General features: G+C 49.3%; 6 protein-coding genes across 6 annotated transcripts; 4 read left to right on the top strand and 2 right to left on the bottom strand.

The window, feature by feature from the left end:
* Window positions 1–510: 510 nt before the first annotated feature.
* Window positions 511–2,254, bottom strand: CI109_103428 (uncharacterized protein; the record flags this gene model as incomplete). The annotated part of the gene is made up of 5 exons (XM_032005655.1): window positions 511–708; window positions 776–1,262; window positions 1,324–1,828; window positions 1,893–2,145; window positions 2,243–2,254. 5 exons carry the CDS (start codon window positions 2,252–2,254, stop codon window positions 511–513), a joined length of 1,455 nt encoding a protein of 484 aa, XP_031860144.1.
* Window positions 2,255–3,837: 1,583 nt separating this feature from the next.
* Window positions 3,838–5,359, bottom strand: CI109_103427 (uncharacterized protein; the record flags this gene model as incomplete). Its single annotated transcript, XM_032005654.1, has 6 exons — window positions 3,838–4,064; window positions 4,157–4,292; window positions 4,460–4,752; window positions 4,888–5,132; window positions 5,241–5,287; window positions 5,345–5,359. The coding sequence occupies 6 exons, from the start codon at window positions 5,357–5,359 to the stop codon at window positions 3,838–3,840; spliced, it is 963 nt and encodes a 320-aa protein (XP_031860143.1).
* Window positions 5,360–5,496: 137 nt separating this feature from the next.
* On the top strand, window positions 5,497–7,025 carry CI109_103426 (uncharacterized protein; the record flags this gene model as incomplete). The annotated part of the gene is made up of 7 exons (XM_032005653.2): window positions 5,497–5,546; window positions 5,704–6,054; window positions 6,146–6,209; window positions 6,290–6,391; window positions 6,485–6,587; window positions 6,720–6,828; window positions 6,935–7,025. The coding sequence occupies 7 exons, from the start codon at window positions 5,497–5,499 to the stop codon at window positions 7,023–7,025; spliced, it is 870 nt and encodes a 289-aa protein (XP_031860142.2).
* A 1,719-nt stretch (window positions 7,026–8,744) lies between these two features.
* On the top strand, window positions 8,745–12,657 carry CI109_103425 (uncharacterized protein; the record flags this gene model as incomplete). The annotated part of the gene is made up of 12 exons (XM_032005652.1): window positions 8,745–9,056; window positions 9,148–9,442; window positions 9,516–9,854; window positions 9,920–9,975; window positions 10,041–10,216; window positions 10,272–10,635; window positions 10,705–10,790; window positions 10,853–10,926; window positions 10,978–10,996; window positions 11,056–11,614; window positions 11,671–12,009; window positions 12,109–12,657. 12 exons carry the CDS (start codon window positions 8,745–8,747, stop codon window positions 12,655–12,657), a joined length of 3,168 nt encoding a protein of 1,055 aa, XP_031860141.1.
* A 3,343-nt stretch (window positions 12,658–16,000) lies between these two features.
* Window positions 16,001–18,667, top strand: CI109_103424 (uncharacterized protein; the record flags this gene model as incomplete). The annotated part of the gene is made up of 1 exon (XM_032005651.1): window positions 16,001–18,667. One exon carries the CDS (start codon window positions 16,001–16,003, stop codon window positions 18,665–18,667), a length of 2,667 nt encoding a protein of 888 aa, XP_031860140.1.
* A 561-nt stretch (window positions 18,668–19,228) lies between these two features.
* CI109_103423 (uncharacterized protein) lies at window positions 19,229–21,283 on the top strand (the record flags this gene model as incomplete). The annotated part of the gene is made up of 10 exons (XM_032005650.1): window positions 19,229–19,444; window positions 19,717–19,741; window positions 19,809–19,921; window positions 20,031–20,111; window positions 20,173–20,295; window positions 20,396–20,484; window positions 20,557–20,629; window positions 20,701–20,841; window positions 20,914–20,985; window positions 21,068–21,283. The coding sequence occupies 10 exons, from the start codon at window positions 19,229–19,231 to the stop codon at window positions 21,281–21,283; spliced, it is 1,149 nt and encodes a 382-aa protein (XP_031860139.1).
* Between the last annotated feature and the right edge of the window lie 285 nt (window positions 21,284–21,568).

Here is a 21,568-nt window from a genome sequence, read left to right as displayed (position 1 = left end):
TACACGGAGTACTCGTACAGAGCGATGGATACTCTTCGTCCTTGGTTCTCGCGATATATTATATATATTCACATGTGACATGCTCGTATCTTCTCTCTTGTGTAGTGTACAAAACTACAAACAAGGAGAATGATGGGTAGGAGGGGAGGGGTATGTTATGGTGTTGGTATGATATGAACTTTCGTGGAAAAACACTTTCAAGAGGACACAGCTCTCGCGCGCAAGACTCAAGAAAATGCGTACAGTATGTTAAAGAGGAAGGGGGATGATAATGATGATTGTAGAAGGAGGGGTTTGGGTGTGTGTATATATATCAAATTGTCCGTTAATTATCGTTCGTGTATGAGAAAAAAGAATCTTGCGAAACTGTTTCCCTTCTCCATCAATCCTTCCGTCTGTCTGTCTGACTGCCTGTCTCCTAACTTCTTGTCCTTTTCCGTTCATGATGACTATAACAGTCAACCCCATCAGTACTCGATCAAGTGGAAAGTATAGTCAAATCCCACTCACTTAGTACCAGGTCGAAGCACTGTTGGTCTGAGCCCAATCTCTCGCGAAAGTAGAGGCCCTCAAGAATTTCTTGCTTGCATACTTCTTGTAGACGTAGACTGACTCGAAGTCTGGTTCAACCAATCGATCACAGAGAAGACTGGCACCCGCGACGAGTTGTGATTCGGTGAAGCCAGAGTAGAAGACGAATGCTTCGTTCTATCGGAGTAAAGAACGTCAGTATGCTTGTCTGTTTTTTGATGTGATAAAAGGAAAGTTCGCTCACCCAGTCACCTCCCAACATCTTCCTGGCCAAGTACATACCGACCGCAGCGATCATACTGGGCTTACATCTCAAGAATCGGTGATCCAACAATGTAACCTCCATCAAGAACTTGCTTAGTGTTCTAGTTTGGATGTCGTAGTCGTCCGCCTTGGAGATTTTCCTGACCCAAGAGTAAGGGGAGCAGTAGGAGGAGACGGTGAAGTCGAGTGTTTGGAGGATGATCCTCTCTCCCTTGAGGATCTCGTCTTTAGTGTAACCGTTCTCGGTCATGTAAACAAACTCTTCGACCGAAGGTGCAAGGATCTCCTCGTACTTGGCGGCGATGAACATGGCAGTGACACCGACGAGTTGGAGTTTGACAAGAGAGACTACTCGTACGGAGAGGAATCGGTCGACAAGGTTGACGGCGATCCAGAGAGTCTCGGGAAGCATGTGGTATCGGAGGTGTACCTGAAGGAGCCAGTCAATGAGGGTTGTTCGCATGGTCCTGAAGTCAATTGGGATGTTTAGCATATGTAGTGAGACAAGAGAGGCGAAAGACTATTCACCATTCAATCTCGGTTTGGAAGTCCATGTATCTCGGGTTAGGCATGACGGACTCTTCGAGCTCCTCCATGTGACCAAAGATCTCATCCGCGTACTCTGCCACCATGGTAGTGTCAAACATCTCGACCTCGTCTTTGAAGGTTGCTCTGATCATATCAAGTTGTTCTTGAGCTCTGACCATCTCCTCTTCGGGCATTCTCAACCAATCTTCCTCGTCCTCCTCTTCCATCTCCTCCTCTTCTGACTCGTCTTCGAGCGACTCTTCGTCAACTGTCAACATTGTCATCTGAGCCTCGGCACGTCGAGAGTCAACGTCCATCTCGGACAATAGATCACCTTCGCTCTCCATGGCAGTGGAGGATGGTTCGAGCGATGAAGGGAAGACGGATGTTGTAGGTTTGGCTCGGTGAGGGATGGCGGCAATGGGTCGAGTGGGTTGGACATTGTTGTTTCGGGAAGCAAGAGGTTGTCGGGATTCGAGGCTGTTTGTCTTGCCTACTTGTTTCACTGATGGTTACACATCAGCATGAGTCTTTGGATAGACGTTGAGTGAAGATTGTAATCAACTCACGAGGCTTCTTGCCATCATCAACCATCTCCTCCTTGACCACATTGGTGACAACACCACCCAAAGCGGTTCTCTTCGCACCAGCCTTGACGGCCACAGGCTTCTTCGCAGCGCCAGCTACTGAGCTGGAAGCGACAGCAACCTTTTGCGCTGGACCAAGATGTGACATGGAAGTCTTGGTTCGCATAGCTGCTTGGGTAGGAGCGGCATTCTCGTCATTTCGTGTTCGGCTCGCAGCCCGTCTGGTGTTTGCAGCCTAAGCCGGGGAGGTGATGTCAGCATGCATCGGAGAAGAAACGAGATGAGACACAGGTGGTCGGGAAGATTGCATGTATGCAGATGAGTTGACTTACTCGTGAAGCCATTGTGATGAGTTTGGGATTATCGTTATTGCAAACAAGTCAAGTTGAGGATTTGAACTGTCGATGTTTGTTTGTCGAAGCGAGAGGTGAATGCAATCGGAATTTCGGCAACGTTGGTTGACCGAGTGAGAGTGCAGGAGAGGGATGGAAACACAACTAGTCTGTGTCAAAGAACAGGGGCAAAGCGAGGTTAGGGGAGGTGTAGAAAAGCGGTGAGTTGCGAACCGGGGGCTTGTTTTGTTTGTTGATTGATCAAATCAAAACTCGTCAACTCGGGGTGTTTAGTCTGTTTCGTCGTGTTTCGTTATTAAAAGAGTGTAAAAGTAGTTTGAAGATTATCGACGATACAAGTGAAAGAGAGTGGGTGAGTGAGTGAGGAGGAAGGAATGATGAGACAAAAGGATGAGACGACGATGATAAGAAAGAGAGAGTTGATTAATGTAGTTGTAGTTGTAGATGGAGTAGGTGTACTGTGAGAGAGGCTGGATGGTATGAACCCAAACACTACCTACCGTTGTACGTTGTACGTTGATACGTTGTAGCAAGAGGTGGAGGTTGAATCCAAGTAACACGCAAAGTAAAGGCAGTCTCGCACACAGGGGACAGGACACAACAACTCCGGCGTTATAACACGGCATTAGTGCTTTGGCACAGGTCATTCACCATCAAATACAACTAAAACGGTACATCCATTAGAACACTTGTCACTAAGGGTAAAGGAAACCAATCCCCAATGCACACATGCATAGTCCCGAGTAGGTAGCGCGGACACGACATTCCTCAGACTTGACCACCATACATCAGTCTGTCACTGTTTAGATACAGCCGTAATGAGACAGGGTGAAAGACAGGGAATGTCCTAAGGCTGGTTCGAAATAACCATCAAGCAACAAGCTGGATGGGACACTCGAGTACATAACCCACCAGGGTATTGGAATGTTGTTGTTGATGGTCTTGGACTAACTAACTGTACTTCATGACAGCAATGGTATGGGAGTCACGCATGCTTGATCGATTGATGGGAATGCTCTGACAATTATCATTATGAATCGCGATTTCCCTTATCTCAGTGGGACATGGGATAGCCATAACACAACATTCACAAAGCTATAGCTTGAACCTTCCATTTACTCTCGATCGTCATCACCTCCCACAGTCCACTACTGGATGACCAGTGAGGTTTGTTGGGTCGTTCGGACGTGTTCCTAGCTTTCTTGTTGGGCTCTACAAATAACCCACCACAGACAACAATTCGTCATCTCCCGTACAACTAACTTATGTGTCAAGGCACCGAGACTTGGTTCAACAACAAACAAGATGCGGCGCGGACCTGCTTGTAATTATAGCAATAATGTATTCACTGACAATGGGATGGTCGATCGGTCGGCCAATGTCTCTCCGAAGCTGCAATCGGAGGTACTGCACAAACACACCGATGAGTGGGGTCCCGTGGCGTACTTTACCGTACTCGCACGGTGATAAGATGCTTCAGACGGTATACATATTCCATCAACACTGCTACTCGTCATCATCTACTTCTTACAACGACCTCATCGTGCCACGTGTGGACCGTGTGACGAGATACTTTAACGAGTCCTAAACGTCCTTCCTGACGCCGTCTTCTTCTCCGTCGCAACTTCCGGTTTCGCTCTGTTGAGCACTTTCAGGAACTCAGCCACCCTGTATCTCATCCTCGAGTGCATGTAGGCTTTCGAACACTTGATGTGGTAGTGGAGATAGTCTCGGAAAAGCTGGATTCGGTTGATGGTGGCAAGGGCTTGGGCGGGATTGGCAAAGTGACGGGGAGAGAGGACTACGAGACGTAACGCAAGTCAGGTCAGCTTCTTGTTTGCACGACATAATACGAGGTTATCTGGTTTGCGGTTGAGCAAATGTCAGACCTACCAAATGTAACATATCCCCAATCTTCACCGTTCTTCAATCCAGGGAGGTGTCGGATCTCGAGTGGTGGTTCTCGGTTGGAGTACCTGACCTGAGGAGCGTTTTGCAGACTTTGAAGTCGTCGAGCGTCAACGAATTCCTGTCACGACGTGTCAGCGACTGTACTGTTACCACTGTATTCCTTTCCCGCTTTCATGGGAATGTACAGCAGACTCTACCTCCTCAATGCTGCTTCCCAGGATACGGTCACAACAGAGGAGAAGACGCCATCCCTCCCCGTAGTAGAAGCACAGATACCCCACTCACCTGCAAGAAGACCCTTCCATACACTCTATCTGTCTCCTCCTTGAACACAGTACTGAAGATCACCGTCACCCGATCATGACTAGCCTGGATATAAATAGCCTCCTCCTCTCTATACCTGACGACCTTGAGATCACCCTTCGCTTCTGCTGGAGCTTGGTCGGCGAGTTGTGCTCCGGCCGGTTCTTTGTAGCTCGCTTGGAGAGAGGACTGTTCGTTAAAGGCGGAGATGAAGGGGGAAGACATAGCAGTGGATTTGAGGTGGGCCAACTTGGAGATGAGCGCGAGTCTGGATTCTGCGGGAGGGACACAGGCGTTAGCGGTGTAGAACAGATAACAGCACAGTCACACTCAGAGGTTCCGATCATCAAGGGTCATGATGGTCTCCGCTGTGATGGAATTGAGAGACGCAATGAAGCAGAACCACTCACCGGGATCCTCTGGCAACTTCTCCAAATCAATGAGCAGACTAACATCGTACTCTGGCTCAGTGTTTCCTTCGTCAAGCAAGTACCCCGCATACTCCTGTTGGAGATGGTCCCTTGCTCCATATTTCAAGAGATCGGGCCAACATTGGATGCTCATAGACAGGAGCAGTTGGCTCTTGGACGAGGGGGTGGAGAGATGGAATCGGACATTATCGTAATCTACGAATTGGATATCGGCTCGAGAAGGTCTGCAAGAACAGGGTAAGGTTAGTACCTAGCTTCATCGTCGCAGGATACATCAGACACAGTCGTGTCGCCATATGGATGTGTGGGTAGAAGGGAGAACCGGTACGCACTTCTCGAATCGGTCGGTGAGGACATCATTGATGATAACGCTGTGCGACTGCGAGGGATGTCAGCTATGCGCCTACCAACGACAGTAGCAGTAGTTCTAGCTCACCTCTAACAGAATCATCTTGCTATGCTTCTCCTATCTTGTATGAGCGGTATCCAGCTAGAGGTGAATGGACAAGCCGAGGATGCACAAGAGTGTGGTAGCTGTATCAACGTTGTCCGAGAGCAGTGAGTGTGACGCACGACGACAGCGGGGTCATGGCGTGTTCCGGCAAGGTATCAGGTTCTCACGTCCCTGTTCGATTTCGGTATCAGGCTCATTGATGATTGGGTAGTCTCCGACGGAACCGGCTGACCAACCGTGTTTTGATGTTTTTAAATTCAGCAAAGCGAAGGTCTACGAAGATCTCCGCCACGCATCTCTCTGTCGATCTCTTGAACGTTTGATACGTATTACAACCTTAGACGCCGCCTTGATCAACTTTGTATGCCGTCTACCACGACAGAACGACTCGACCTGAAAAAGAATTCGAAACCCGAATCGACTGTACGCTTTTTGATTGCAGGATTATCTCTTATCTTTGCCGCTTTCGCCATATTCGCCCTTCGTTCTTCTTTGCCTGCCACCACTAGCGTGCGCGCAGTTGTGAATTACTTTCGCCCATCAGTCAGCGTCGCGACTGCTTCTTTGGCATCGACCGCTTCTTCCGCCACACGCAGCGTACATACTCCGCCGACGACAACGACGACCAGTAGTACCGGATCGACACCATTCGAGATGGCGTCTAGTTCTAAAGATTTCAGAGAATGGAATCGGTACGTGGGTCAAGCCATATCAGTGTAGTCTTCGATATCGATGTGCACAGCAAGTTAAGGGAGATTGCTGATTCTGCTCTCTCTGCTATAGACTTGCCGATCATATGGACATGTTCCACAACCATTTCCGATACGAATTCAATCGAGTATACACTGTAAGTCGCATCATTGATCTTCTGCGCCGTATGTCAGGTAGTCTCCCTGCAGAAAGGGCTAACGCAGTATCGCATTACAGCTCGCCGACGGAGGCTTCCATAAAGAAGGGATGACACTCCCTCGATTTTTGCGAGAAGCGCAACAATTATCACAACATCTGGATATGCATCACAGAATAGAGGTGAGCGAAGCACGCTTCTCCCTCCTAGCTCATGTGCTAGCATGGTACACGACGCTAACAGTCCGCCCGAATTTGCCTTCCTTGGTTGATTAGGAAACGTACATCTTCCCAGTATTAGCTAAGAAAATGCCCCAATTCAAACAAGGCGGAAGAGAATCGGGTGAACATCTAAAAAAGCATAAGAAGATACATGACGGTGAGTGTAAGAGCGACAATCAGTAAATGGTCGTTGACCCGCTCATCTCCCAATATCCTTACCTATCGCTACCATCGTGCGCGATAAGACTCCTACCTCGTGTTCGGTCGAGCTGATGCGGATATCCCCTAGGTATCGATAAATATGATAAATACCTGAAAGAAGGACTTGCCAATCCATCGAAATACGATGCGGCGGAATTGAGAGCTATATTAGACGGTTTCAGAGAAGTCCTGTTCTCGTGAGTACATCAGTACACCTCTTGTCGAAGATAGTCAAATACCATATGGGTGGTTGATTTGAGGCAGCGCTGATTGTGTTTTGCTGTCCTTGCCTTGTCAACACAGTCATCTCGACGAGGAGGTCAAAGATCTCGGTGCGGAGAGTATGAAAGCTGCCGGATGGACGTTAGACGAGATCAGGCGAGTTCCCATGTAACACCAGTCCTTCGCTCCTTCGGTCGCTCGATACCGATAATTGTAGGTAGACGAGGACGTAGAGGGGTATCGTACTGTGGTATGCTATACGATATTTTCCTTCTCTTCCCTCTTCTACCCGACGCGTACTGCAAGACTCTTGAACTTATCGTAACGAAAGGAGGAGTTGCGAGGAAGGAGTCCTGTGTGTGTTGGTGTGTCGGTGTGTTTCGATGGTTGTATCTGTGTGTGTACGGCTGATCGGCTCGGAGCTTACATTCCCCCGGTTTGCTGATGAGCATTGAATTGTTTATGATGATGATGTTGTTGATGATGTTGAGTTGCTTCTAACGCAATGAAAAGCAATAACAGAATGTGTGTTTACTTACGTGTGTAACACAATATCGAACATTTCGCTTCATTCCGTTTCCCGATTCGACTTCTACTGAGTTATGCTTGATTTGTTGACGATTGCCGCCAAAAGTCGAACGAAGAACCTCGCTTCATTGATTCGACGAGTTTGGATGGCAAGTGCTTTCGAGCTTCGGCATAATCATCAGCAGTGCTATCAAATGGATGCTTACTTCGGCTGACTGCCAACAAAGTCCTCTCACATACAACACGTCATTCTACATTGTTCTACTTCAAAATAGAGTTAACTGATTGTATTACACGGTCAGTTCTATTTCTTTACCACACTTTCTGCTCGCATTGTCCCTTCCCTTTTGTTGATTTCCCCGATCTTTCTTCTTTCTTTCTTCCGGATCAAGTCAAGTCATCTGTGTGTGTGTCATCTAAACATACACAAGACTAAAGGAGGAAGAGAGCAAGTGGGGGAATACTACATTTTACAACTATTTCCAAGCTCGACTTACCGGAAATCATCTTTATTCTCTCCTTCTTCTCTACAATTATTCGCTCCAACTTCCCGGTGTGTGAATTAGATTACTTGCTTCTGTAGGAACGAGCGGAGCTGTACTCGTCCTTATTGTCAAGCCTGGTCACCTACCAATCTTCCTATCCTCCGAGCAGCTAGATAATTCCCCTTCCTCATCTATAACCCCTAATCTGCCATTACCCCTCCCCTCCTTCTTACCCGCCACGACATCCAGCTCGATCTTGCGAAATCGCCTCCATCGATTTCTTTCTCTTACTCCCTCGACACCAAACTTCACTGTCAACAAACGTCTTCGACACGATACTACGCTACGAGCCTAGGTGAAAACGCTTGGACATCATGGGTTTTACGACTCAGGGCGATTCAGGCGTGGGCCCGGACTTGATGGGTAAGGATCAGCACAGACCACTCGTACTTTCACTCCTCTCACTCTCCGAAGCTCAACAACACACAAACACCCTCAAACCTTGTCATGCACAGACCACGCCGACCTCGTTGACAACAACAACAGCATCAGCACGAGGCAAGACATACAACAACGAGGGGCAACCACACATATCCGCCGAAAGAACTACTGCTTGCGTTCCGCTTTCATCTTCTTGTTCAACACTTTTCACTCCCTCCTTCCCTCTCCCAGACTCTTATCATTTCGGTCCCTCTCTCCCTTGTTCGACCTCGACAAATAGTAGTCAGCCTCGCAAATACCCGTTACCAGTGCGCGTAGACAGAATCAACCATTATTCGCCACTCGACCGTACAGAAGCATCGGGTGGTTTATCCGCAATCAAACGGGTCTTTCCTTTCTCAAACCATGCATCCTATCAAAGACAATCTATGAGCAATATGGATCACGAACAGGACAAACGATCACCTCGCATCTCATCAACCTTCACTCTGGGCAACGCACCTCAGGATGGAAGACGACTCATCCCAAATCACACAGCCGAAGGTTACCATCATCAAACACATCGAGGTTGGCTGCACAGCCTAGACATGGATCATCCGCCCAATCAAGAACCACATCTTCAGGATTCGATGCCAATCGACACTCCCTCGTCCGTAGAAACATCGACACCCGCTCAGCCTGAAGTAGGCAAACGCCGTCGAGGTAGAAATCCTACCGCATGTGGCGAGTGCAACAGAAGGAAACAGAAGGTAAGTGTCTGATTCACTTATGACATTGGTCCGTGCCTCGTCAAAGCGCAGGGCTACATCAGTAGCATAGCGCTGATGATTTGATATATAGTGCAACGGGGAGAGTCCTTGCAAAAACTGCAAAAAGAGAGGCGTCGCGGATCGCTGCGAGTTCCCGACGCATCAAGACACTTCGTGGTCAGCTCATTTCGACGGTCAACTAGAATCAGAAGACAGTCCTGAATCGCAAGCACCTAAGCGACGAAGAGGTGGCAGAGGTAACAAAACCTCGATGGGCTCGAACGGCACACAACGACCTTCGAGCTCTGGAAGCCGCTGGGCGGGAGAAGGTGATACAATCGAGGACTGCTTACGACGAGGGTCTGGCGATCATCCAATGTCCACCGGTAAGGGACTATCATACGTACAAACAGGTCTTCTGAAGTCTGCCAAGCGGCTAATCTATCGTATTTTGTACAGGATCAGACGCAATCCCCTCGCAGGCGGATGAAGGTCCAGAATTTGCCAACACATCCGTTCCACCTCTTTCCTCGGAGCGACACAAGTTCATATCCTCTGGGAAACGACCATCTCCACCAAGGATGACCAACCATATCCCGGATGCAAAGCTCGGACGATTCTGGCGATCGCATAACGATATCATACCCGAAGTGTCGGAGGCGGCGGAGGCAATAAAGAATGATCGTAAAGGCAGTGGATCATCCTCGGAGAGCGAACAACAGATGGAAGAGAATGAGGCTCATGGCGTGGGCAGTATGCGGATTCTTCGTGGTCCTTGGGGGGACAGAGGACGGGAAAGTGAATGACAAGACTTTGGGTTTGCCCGGGAAAAGGAAATCATACTAATTGATATAATTGCTTAGAGACGTTCTTCGGAACCAGTCACTTTGGTCCACAGCTAGCCGCAAAAGTTATTCGAGTGAGTTGATATCCGGGACACGGGTGCTTTGCCATCGAACTGATCATACCATCGTTGCTGGGTAGAGCGGTCCCAAAGTCCTTCTCAACGACGTCAGGCAGTTCGTCCAACATGGAACAACACAAATTGACAAAGCCAGACCATACACTCTGGAATCACAAACTCATAAACTCCTTGGTCATGTTCCAAAACGGGAAATGTGTGATGTCTATGTCCGGCGATTCTTCGAAAGATTCAACTTGTGCGTTCGAGTGTGTAACTAACGACAAAAATATCGCTGACCACCTTTTCCGCAGCCACCATGACATCGTGTATGAGCCGGATTTCCAGGCTTCGTATGACAAGTTCTGGAGAGCTTGCAATAGTCATGATACCATCGACCTTCGACATCTAGCGCTCCTTCTCATTATTTTAGCCTTCGGTGTCCTGCTGGACCACGACTCGAGCGAAGAACAGCGTCGTATCGACCAGCTAGGAACGATGGGTCTCACATCCAAAGAGAAACATGCCGTATCTGATCAGTTGCGGACCTCCCAAACATCGAGACTGAAGTTCAGGGAGGAGGAGAGCAGTAAGTGGTCATGGGCCGCTAGGACTGCCCTCAACGAGTGTACGAGCTTCTTTGGCGAGTCGATTGAAACTGTCCGAGCGGGTGTTTTAGTGAGTCCCAAGATAGTCGATCCTGCGGTCACATGATGTAATGAGGAGGCTTCACTGACAGTAAGACAGATGGCGCACTACCTCAATGCGTGTAGACGAGTCGAGGAAGCGTGGACAGCGATTGGAACGGCGATCAGAGCTGCGCAAGCTCAAGGGTGCGTCAGGGTGGATTAGGTTCTCGACCGATCCCGTGCTGATTTTTGACGTGGACGTGCAGTTTGCATGTCGATGGAAGCTCATGGAAGGGCATGAGCGCGAAGGAAGCGGAGCTGCGAAGAAGACTATGGGCTCGTGAGTTCCTGGCAATCGTCTGATAACCATGCCCCTAATCACCCTCCGCAGATCTCTATATAGTTGACAGGTGAGAAACGAATTATAAGAGTTCTGGTATATCGGCTGATACAGATGACGAACCTCCAGATCGATCTCCCTATTCCTCGGTCGACCGGTGTGCATCCATGATGGCCAATTCACGACTTGCAAACCGGCGAACTTGAATGACGATGAGCTCGATTCTCCGTCTACGCCTCGTGGTTTGGACATTTTGACCAAAACCACTTTCCTCATTCTCCATTCCGATCTCGCACGTATTATTGGAGATGTTCAGCGCAAATGCTTCAACCTCACTCCTCGACGGTATGCCGATGTTCAAGTGTGCGAAGATATGTTCTTCCAATTCAAGAATACTCTTCCGCCATATTTCAGGTTGGACAACGACGGTACAGACACGAGTCTGGACAATGACGAGAATTACAAATGGCTTGCTGCTCAGCGACAAACACTCAACAGTAAATTCCATCTAGCTAGGATCTCATTACACAGACCTTACCTCTTGAGGTCTTTCGGACGCAGCAAGGGGGTCGGCAGGAACCCTTACATGGGAAGTAGAGAAGCATTAGTGCTGTCTGCTTTGGCAGATCTCCGACTCAGGATCCATCTCGACGCACATGACCCGCTAGACAGGTTCAAGTGGACTACAGTAAGCTAAGAATGGTTGTCTCTCATAGAGTCATAGCTGAACATAGTTGTTCACAGGTTGCATCAGGCTTCAACCCCGCAACGATCATCGGTATTCTCTGTTTCCTAGGGTATCGCGATGATCGTTTCCAGCCAGGCGAACTCCGATCGGTCCTTCAGCAATATATCGAGCTAGAGGAGAAGACGGTGCGAAAGGACCAAACCTTGGAGACCGAGTTGACAGTTTTGAAGATCATGGTGCGGAAAGCTCTAGCTCGCGAGGATATGGATACCGGAGAGGAGCGCGCGAAGGCTCGAAGGATGATGGGCAGACAGGGGGGGAGCTCCTCTGTCGTTGATTCGGTGTCAAAACCAGCGACTCAACCGATGGAGAGTGTGCCAATGGAGAGACAGGCGGTGAGCATCATGCACATATCCCGTACTTCCACACATCGATCGCAAACGATCGGAACAAAACAGCGCGGCTTTCTGATGCGGGGAAATCACTACTCTCAGTCATCCTACCTGCAAGATCGTGAACATCAAGGTCGATCAAATCCTGCAGGCCGCATGAATGCTCAAGTCGACACATCACTCCACCTCCCCCAAGACGACCGTGCTCAATCTGCACGGCACCAAGTATATTATCCATCAACCAACCACATTGCGAATTGGACTCTCGGCGCTCCTGCTGACATAGCAAACTCTACCGGATGGTCCAATCCTCACTCGCAAGCCCAAGCTCAGGCCGCTCAAGGTGGCACAGCCTCGTCTCTGCCGACAACTTTGACGAATCATCACAACCCAGTAACGGCCTCGAACAACCTGTCAGAATTGGCGGACCTGATCAGCGGGACGACAGTCGCCCCACTCGCTCGTCCTCAAGAATGGGCGGTTCCTTCCGACTGGGACCCGACAGCTTCTGGTCTACCGGACAGTAACGATGCCTCAGCTTGGATGGCTTTGTTCCTCACCAACTGGACCTCGACGGACCTGGATCCGGTAGGACCAGCGGTCGTAGGCTCTGACGGTGTTTGGAGGACGAGCTGGGGGAACGAGCAATAAAATGGGTCGGGGTCGTGAATGTGAATGTAATAGAATATAATGAAGGGAGACAGGTGGAAGGGAAGTGTAGGTGTTTGTGATTCAGTTTCAACACATGCTATAGGTGAAAAAAGAGATAGTTGTCATTTTCATTGATTAGGGGAGCAGACGATGATGAAGCGACGAGGACACTGTTTATGATACATTTCAGCATTTGATATCACTTTTCAATATGAAATGTATCTGTGAACTTTAAGCACGTTTGCCACCGTCGAGGACTTGATGATGCTCATCTGCTTTACGTCTTGAGATCCAGACTGGGCTCCTGCTACGAGGCGTCTAATATGCCACACAACATGTGAGGAAACAACCTTCCTCAGAACGCGCATCATGCTTCCACAAGGACTTCTGAAAACGTGTCGAACATCAGTATCTAGAAGGTGCGAATGCCATATGGACATGACGCAAGCGAATGACAGTTGTAGGGTTTGGGGTAATCGAAGGCAGACGGGCAATAACAGCGATAGTAGTAGGAAATACAGTAGACCGATTTACAAGGACCCAGCAAAGATCGTCATTCGTCATGCTCTCGCATGGTAAGTACGGTATCTGTCGGAATGCCCTTTCCGCCGTCTGGAGGTATTGTGACTTCCTGGTGACTACTGCGAGACTTATCCGACTTCATCTCTGAACCCCTGATTAGATATGGCGGGAAGAGATATGACTGACGTCAAAACCCAAAATAAGTCTGATTGACCCTATCTTTGCTCCCCGTCTCGTCCTTGGCAGGATTGTCCAAGTACAATCACCCTTCACCCCGAAACGATCCAGGTCTACCACCCATCTAACTTATCTCTCGTCTCCCTCACGAGCAAGTGTCGCGTCGCTGTACCCTCCCCCCTCCCCCCTCCCCCCACCCAACTCATTTGATCATAAAGGTACACAAATTCGTCATGAACATTAGACGAAAAGCAAAAACCAGTCTACGGCTCGGACTTGAGTTTTCCGGAATCTCAGGGAATTTTTGGATCACAGCCGGGAATGATCGAAGTTGCCCTACACTGTAATACTTTGCCACAAGCTGATACCCTGTATTCTATGTAGCGTAGCAAATAATTCCCACAGGAAGATGAAACGTGGTACCTCTTTCCAATACTACACTCGACCCCCTCCCTACTTATGAGATTGTAGTCAGGCAGTCAGGATGCACTGTAGGCCCCGCTGTTACCTACGGTGAGGTTTGTTCTGTACGACAGGTTCGAAAACAACACATAAACCCAAGTGGCTGAGCCGTAACGGGAGATCTAAGGAATGTTACTGCACTCGTACTGCGAAAAACGTGGAAGATAAATCTCACTACTATTCTACGGCGGTAACAGGTGTTCAGGGGGAGACTACCCGCCGACGTCATCCAGTCTTCCTTCATTCCAACGGATAAGAATGAGTCTAACACATGCAAGGGGGAGCGGGGGAAGCAAAGCACGCAGCGATTTGATAATTCAGGCACAGGGAAGGAAAACGTGCGGATCTCCTTGATTTTCCCACCTGTTTCGTTGGGTTTGGGTTTTCCTCTCTGCTCAATTAAGGATATTATGAGATATTTCCGGTGTTCGTCGTCGTCGTTGTAGGTCGCCGCTGTCGATAATCACTGTCAACGTCAATGTCGTAATGGAAAACGAAGACGAAAGAGAGGATGAAAACAAATAACTTATATCATAACAAAAGTAAATCAATAATCACTATCATAGTCAACAGTATCCCCATCTACTAGGTTTGTGCATTCAACAAGTCTCGAATTCGATCCGAATCATCAAACGAACACAGCTTAGCGCGCGCACCGAGAACCGAGCGTTGTCGAATCAAGGTCACAGCCACTGCGGAGGACGAAGCGGAATTGCATTGAATTCCTTCACAAAACCATTTCTTTGCTACACATCAGCCACATTATCCTATACCACCTAATCGTCCAACTGTCCCATCAATCACTGCATTCCTTCCTTTTCCCAGCAACAACAACAACGTTAGGTCGTACATCGAACGACCATTTCCGACAGACATCAAAATCCGGAAGTGACTCACCGGCTTCTTCACATCATTCCACCCACCAGTTAGTAATAATATCGAAGCAAAACTGTATCTTCCCGCACTGCCAAGCTTCTGCGGCATCTACACATCTAGCATACAACAACCCTAGTCTATCAACAAACAACATATAACAGTATATCTTTAACGCTCTTTATAATCAGTCAATCACAAACTCGCATCCAAGCGACACGTTACCACGCTACCAGTACCGCCTTCTTCTCTCTTTACCCTGTCACATAGCTGTGACAAGAGAACGAAAGTCTAAGTGTGAGTCATTTGCCGGTCGGTCATCAAATCTCGTGCTATCCCCTCTTTGGCCGAAACACATCTAGCCACTTCTCTTTGATATCTCACCCGTATCATCCTGCCCCTTCTCCTTGTGACCTATCTCCCTTGCCTACCAACCCACATCTGTCTCGGTGTGACGTTGTGTTTCAACCAGATCCAAAGTCCGCGCAATGACCCGTCTAGATTAGACCAGGGTGATGGATTCAGAATTTACAATACCACATATGGAACCAGAGAGGCTAATTACCCCTCGATCCTGTTGTCATGCACAGGTTCAGATCTGACGACGATATATCCTCGTTCATCGATCTCTTAACCTTTCCGACAGACCTCTCTCTCTTGTATACTTTAACCTTCGACAAGATCGATCAGCCTTTCGCCACTTCCTGTCTGTCTCCCACTCTTCCTTCCTTTATCACAATCCGGGAATGAAAACAGAGGAAAGCAAAGGATAGTACGAGTAGTGCGAGTGCTACCATCGTCGAGTCAACGGGTGACTGGTGAGTACTTCCCATCCTACCGTTGTCGTCAAATAGAAAAGGTCAAAGCATATCTGCTTCGCCTCCTTCATCCTCCAACTTTCTACCTCCGCGACTCCATTGTCCTTTGCTCAACCCATCCGTCATCTTCAAAGAACCTCCTTTGTCCCGCCACCCCATTCCGCTACAACCCCGCTTGCCCCTCTCCGCTTCTGCTGCGCAGTTTCATGCAGAGATCCTCACACCGCTTGCCGATCTCTTCCGTTCTTCGCGCAGGACGCTGACTTTTTAACTTTGTGATTCAGTATATTCGATCAAACACCCATCGCGGTCTCTTCATCCTTTCTCTCTTCGACATCCGTTTGTCATACCACGCCTGATAAGCACAACCTATCGACTTCAAAGGCGAACAAGGTTCTCAGTCTTAGCTCCAACACTCAAAACTACTCGTAAAGGTGAGCAGCACTGAACTTCTAAATTTATTTCGACTGACTCCTCTTAGTACGTTCAACATGTCCGCCGACGTCGAGACACCCATCGCTATTCCCGCCTTCGCCCGCCCCACATCCCTCTACGTTCCCGATGTTCCTCGATCGGTCGCTATCCTCGACACAACTTCGTACTCCCCCTTCCCCACCTTCCCCGGCTCCACGAGATCTCGGGATCCATACGGTCTCAATGCGTACCTGCTCCACCCTGGAGACTCGCTCTGGTCCTACGTCGATCCTGTGCCGGACAGTTCCCCTAATTCAGCCTCCAATAGCGACGAAGAATCATCGACACCCTCTGGATCGAAGCAAGTTCGAAAGCAGCGTTCTCTAAGTGTGATTCGTCGACCCTCACCTCTCTCTCAACCGCCAGTCAGCGCCGTTCCGATCCCAACAGTCGAAGTTGAAGACCTTCCTCAGCCGATAGAAAGGAAGAGGAGCAACAGCGTTGGATCAATGCCCCGCTTGTCATTGGAGGAAGAAGAAAAGGTCGTTGCTACTTTCAGAGCGGAGATCTCAAAACCACCGAAGACTCCCAAGTCTAGTAAGAAGAGTCTAAGGAAAGTTTTCACCTTGGGGCGCAAGTCTGGCGCCAAGACGAGCGACGCTCCTCCGATGCCCACATTCCAACCTGAACTCCTGGCACCGACGTTGTCACGTTCTCCCGAGAATTTCGACCCGACCACCCCGATGTCATCGAGGTCCAACTCGAATTACAGCACTCTCAGCTCGGCGAGCTCGACTAGCAGTAGTGAGGGAGTGAAGACTCCCAACGAAGGTGTACCCATCGAGATCGCCATTACTGGGTCGAAGCTAGCCAACGCTTTGCAAGAAGCTGGCGAGAAGAAGAACAAGGGGAAGACATGGAGAGGATGGCTCGGTGGCAAGAAGGTGACCAAAACGGCTGAAAGCTACGGCTCAAACACACCCTCCGATGGCTCAGCTTCTTCCACACCCAATTCAAGTAGTCCGGACCTTCTGTCTGGTCCTTTACCTCAAGTCATTCTTACTCCTTCCCCGTCAATCGTCACTCCCCCTTCTCGCACTTCCCCAGTCCTTCCTTCTGCTCAGATCGCTCGACAACACACATGGGCCACTGAGCAACTTCGTCGAGTATCCATCCGCAAGATGACTCAACTCAGAAATCCTTCTCCCCATCCCCTCGCTTTGTCTCTCGTTCGTCAACACAGTCGTCTCCCGGACGAAGTCGCCTTCTCGATCCAGTCTGGTCAACGAGTATTCCCAAAAAGCGTCAACGCCTATCAAGGGGTTGACGGTGATCTCACTCCGGCTGAAGGTGGTCTCTGGCTTGGTATTGCCATTCGAACGGTCATGGTCAAGCTTGATCAGGGACAACAACCAGATGGAATTCTGAAGCAAAGGAAGCTGTCGAAACGAAGTATTGTGCCTCGACCACGCGGCGTATCCGATTTTATCAATCGACCTCCGTTCGAAGAGCGAAATATCGTTTTCTACCCAAATGAGACCTTCTCACCCATCAGCATGGCTCGACCTGGTTACGGTGTCTGGGATCTCGATTTCTCTCCTTACATCTGGGCGTTGTCGTCCATGGACGAACCGTCAACTGCCTGGCCTGATATTCGAACGTCCATCGGAGAGTCAGCGGACGGCTTCGCAGAGGTTATCAAGGCGATCGAGGTGGAGACCGTGGACGTAGCAACCGTCGAGGTATTGGATAGTCCTGTGCAAGGTCCTGAAGCAGCCATGATTTCGCTTACTGCGAATGCGGCGTCCGTCGAGGTCTCACCGAAGTCGACTCCTTCAGCTTCACCTCTGTCTTCTCCCACCAAAGAGCGACCGCTATCATCGTTCCGGAAGGCTACCCGTACTTCAAGCAGGAGTAGCTCCAGCTCCGAAGACGAATCTGCCGACGAGAGCGATGACGATGAACCTCTTGCTCACGTCGTCCGAAAGCGTTCTCTCAACTTCCAACCTCAAGCCACTCCTTCCAGCTCCGCCCTACCACAATCGTCTCACACTCGATCCAAATCTCAGCCGGATCGAGACAACAGACGGTCGTCCAAACACGTCGAAGCGAGATGGAAGGGATTGCAGCAGCAATATGCGATGGAGGAGGTGGTCCGTGCAAGGGAGAGGCGGGAGCAGAATAGACTTGGAGAGATGGAGAAGCGAGCTATGGCAGAGCAGATCCTAGCGAAAGAGACTTCGAGAAGGTTGAGTCTCATGGAGCTGAACAATGTTTCCAGTGCAAGTCCTAGCAAGCACCATCGACGAGCGTCTTCAGGTGGCAACCTCTTGCTTAGCAGCAATCCGGAACTCGTTCGACCACCTAGCGTTCATGTCTCGCAAGCTTCACCACGAGATTCACATCGAAGGAGGGTAACAGATCACGCTCAACGCCTTTCCCCCTCCCCAGCTCGCCCTGACACGATGAGATCGAGATCGGGCCCTGTCGAACACAGAGGTAGATACCGATCCTTCTACGAGCAAAAAGCAGTATCCACAACTGTTCCCAGCCTTCATCCGAATGCGCATCACTTCGCTCATCACCCACATGGACATACTCATCCGTCGATGCAGATGTACGCTCATCCTTCCTATGCGCAGGCGCAAGGAAGTAGAACACCGATGATGTTTGGGGTGTTGCCTCACCCTCAACCGATGTATCAGTCTGTAGGAGGTGTTAGGAAGGGGTCGAGGATGGCATAAGCGAAGCGAGCGCGAGGAGGTCTAATGCCAGACCAAAATAAAACAGTACTAGCCATTGCGGCTAATCATCACATTCCTGTAAATCCGACCCTGTAGCTTTATAATCTTTTCCTTCTCAGATCGTTTGTAGACAGACTGTTTTTCCAATTCACGGACACTTCTCGATGGACACTGTTCTTTGCATATTTAGGTAGACTGCGCGCTCTCAACACACATACACATACATTATACACGTCTCGTTTCATCATTGTTTCTTTGCTCTCTGATAGGAATAGTACCTATCACAACATGCATGGACCATATAGTATCAATTATCATAATGTACAGCAAATCGTACGATGATATCCATACAGTAGCTTGAAACTGTGAGTGCGGTGTTGAGAAGAAAGGCGCGTTGAGTCGCGGCTACCACGTGGAATTGGATAACGAGAGAACTCTCGAACGAGTTTGGGGTTGGTTGGTTGGTTGTGTGTTTCTCTTTGATTGTTGTGAAATATCATTTCCTTCTTCTCCTTCTTTCTTCACTTCTTCTGTAAAAGCTAAAGTCAAAAACAAGACAAAATGACGACTGCCGAATCTACCTCCTCATCCACTCTCAACCCCGAGGTTGACGGACACTCTTACAAACGTCAAAAGCTTGACTCGACTACACCTGCAGACGAAAAAGCAGCTCGACGAGCTAAGTTCGAGAATGTTTTCGATCAGATTGCTAAAGAGTTGTTGGAGTATGTGAAAGGGGAAGGGATGCCGAAAGATGCGGTGGAATGGTATGAGAAGGTGAGTGAGCAAGTTTCGGACGCGAACGAACGGTCGGGCGGGTGGGTGGGTGGGTTCGAAGGACAGGAGCGAGTAGTAGAGTCGCAGGTGTGGAAGAATCAGGGCGAGAGGTGGTTTTGCCTTGGTAGCTTTGGCGTTAGAACGGCAGACTCACAGCTTGGACGATGAGCAGGGGAGCTTGGGCGTGGACGTGAATAGAATTTGGAGACAGCTCGCGAACAAGCAATTATATTGATTGGTGAATACGTGCTAACGATTGCATAATTGTACAGGTCCTCTACCACAACACTCCTGGAGGTGAGCTGCCATACCTCCGTGCCATTTAGCGAAGGGTAAACAAGCTGACAATCTCCTCCACGCCTAGGCAAGCTCAACCGAGGTATGTCGGTCGTCGACACCGTCGAGATCCTCAAGGGTAGACCCCTCGAGGAGGAAGAGTACGTCAAGGCTGCTATCCTCGGATGGTGTGTCGAGTTGGTAAGTGGGCCCGTCCCAGCATTGACTTCGATGTACTCTCCCGTTGCCTCAATACCGACGCAATGGACAGAAAAGCCCATGCTGATTCTCCTGTTCTGGCCATGCTCAGCTCCAAGCGTACTTCCTGGTTGCGGACGATATTATGGACCAGAGCGTGACTCGACGAGGTCAACCCTGTTGGTACAAGATGGTAAGTGGACCCAGTACTCATCTCGACACGAAGCTGAATTACGATTTCCGCCTACGCACAGCCCAACGTCGGGAACATCGCCATCAACGACGCGTTCATGCTCGAAGCTGCCATCTACCACTTGCTCAAGAAACATTTCAGAAGCGAAAAGTACTATGTTGACTTGCTCGAGCTCTTCCTCGAGGTGAGTGCGGCGTGTTACAGCCTTCTCACCAAAACTCTCTGAATTTTTCTCAAGTGGGACACCGCTGACTCGAGCCGATTTCCACTTTCGTTGTCTATAGACCACCTTCCAAACCGAGTTGGGTCAATTGGTCGACCTCATCACTGCTCCCGAGGATCATGTTGACTTGAACAAGTTCTCCCTCGAGAAGTGAGTTACACCCTGCACTGGCCGTAGTGCCTCGTGCTCGCTTAACTCAGAACTCATCATTCAACCTCGCAGGCACCACCTCATCGTCGTCTACAAGACTGCGTTCTACTCTTTCTACCTCCCCGTCGCCCTTGCCATGCGTGTGGTGAGTGCACTCGAAGTAAAACATCATGCTTCTATGATAGAGCGCTGACCTGTCACAACCTCCCCGTGCAGCACGGCATCGACGACAAGGAAGCTTACGACCTCGCTTTGTCCATCTTGATCCCCTTGGGAGAATACTTCCAGGTCCAGGACGATTACCTCGATTGTTATGGCAAGCCCGAGCACATTGGCAAGATCGGAACTGATATCCTTGTGCGTGAATCCTTCCCCTCGAGTAAAGATGTACTCGATACAGTACGAGCTGACGTGCTGCCGCGAATGTAGGACAACAAATGTTCTTGGAACGTCAACACTGCTTTGAAATACGCTACTCCTGAGCAACGCAAGATTCTCGATGTGAGTGAAACCTCTGTCATATCGTTGCAGCAGTGTTCGCTCGCTTGCCAGCTAGAGTGATCACTGATGGACGTGCTCGCAGGACAACTACGGACAAAAAGATTCTATTGCCGAATCTCGAGTCAAGGACATCTTCTCCGCCGCTCCCATCTCCATCCCCGAACGATTCGAAGCGTACGAGAAGGAGAGTTACGAGAAGATCAACGGGTTGATCGAGTCTGTCAACGAGGAGAAGACGGGATTGAAAAAGGAAGTGTTCAAATCTTTCTTGGCAAAAGTTTACAAGAGGTCAAAGTAGAGTGGATTAGCATTAGGTTAGATCTGATTTGGGTGACCGTGTGGTGTACAATGCATGGTCGATCCGTTTTCTTCCTTTGAGGAGACCTGTGTATAAGGGTTCGAAAAGTACGAGTTTCGACGTGTGACACGCAGCATCATGACGCAGTGACGAAACAAACCGCATCCATTCATACTGCACAACTTGAATTTGACTAGGACATACAACGAATACCAATACGGATCACTATGGGACGTACTATCACAAAGTGGGAAAGACATAGTAAGACAAACAAGCAAGCAGGGT

Source organism: Kwoniella shandongensis, chromosome 6 (genome assembly GCF_008629635.2).
Source record: "Kwoniella shandongensis chromosome 6, complete sequence".
NCBI classification, from domain to species: Eukaryota; Fungi; Basidiomycota; class Tremellomycetes; order Tremellales; family Cryptococcaceae; genus Kwoniella; species Kwoniella shandongensis.
The sequence above is the reverse complement of the archived record's forward strand: the minus strand, read 5'-3'. Positions and strand labels throughout refer to the sequence as shown.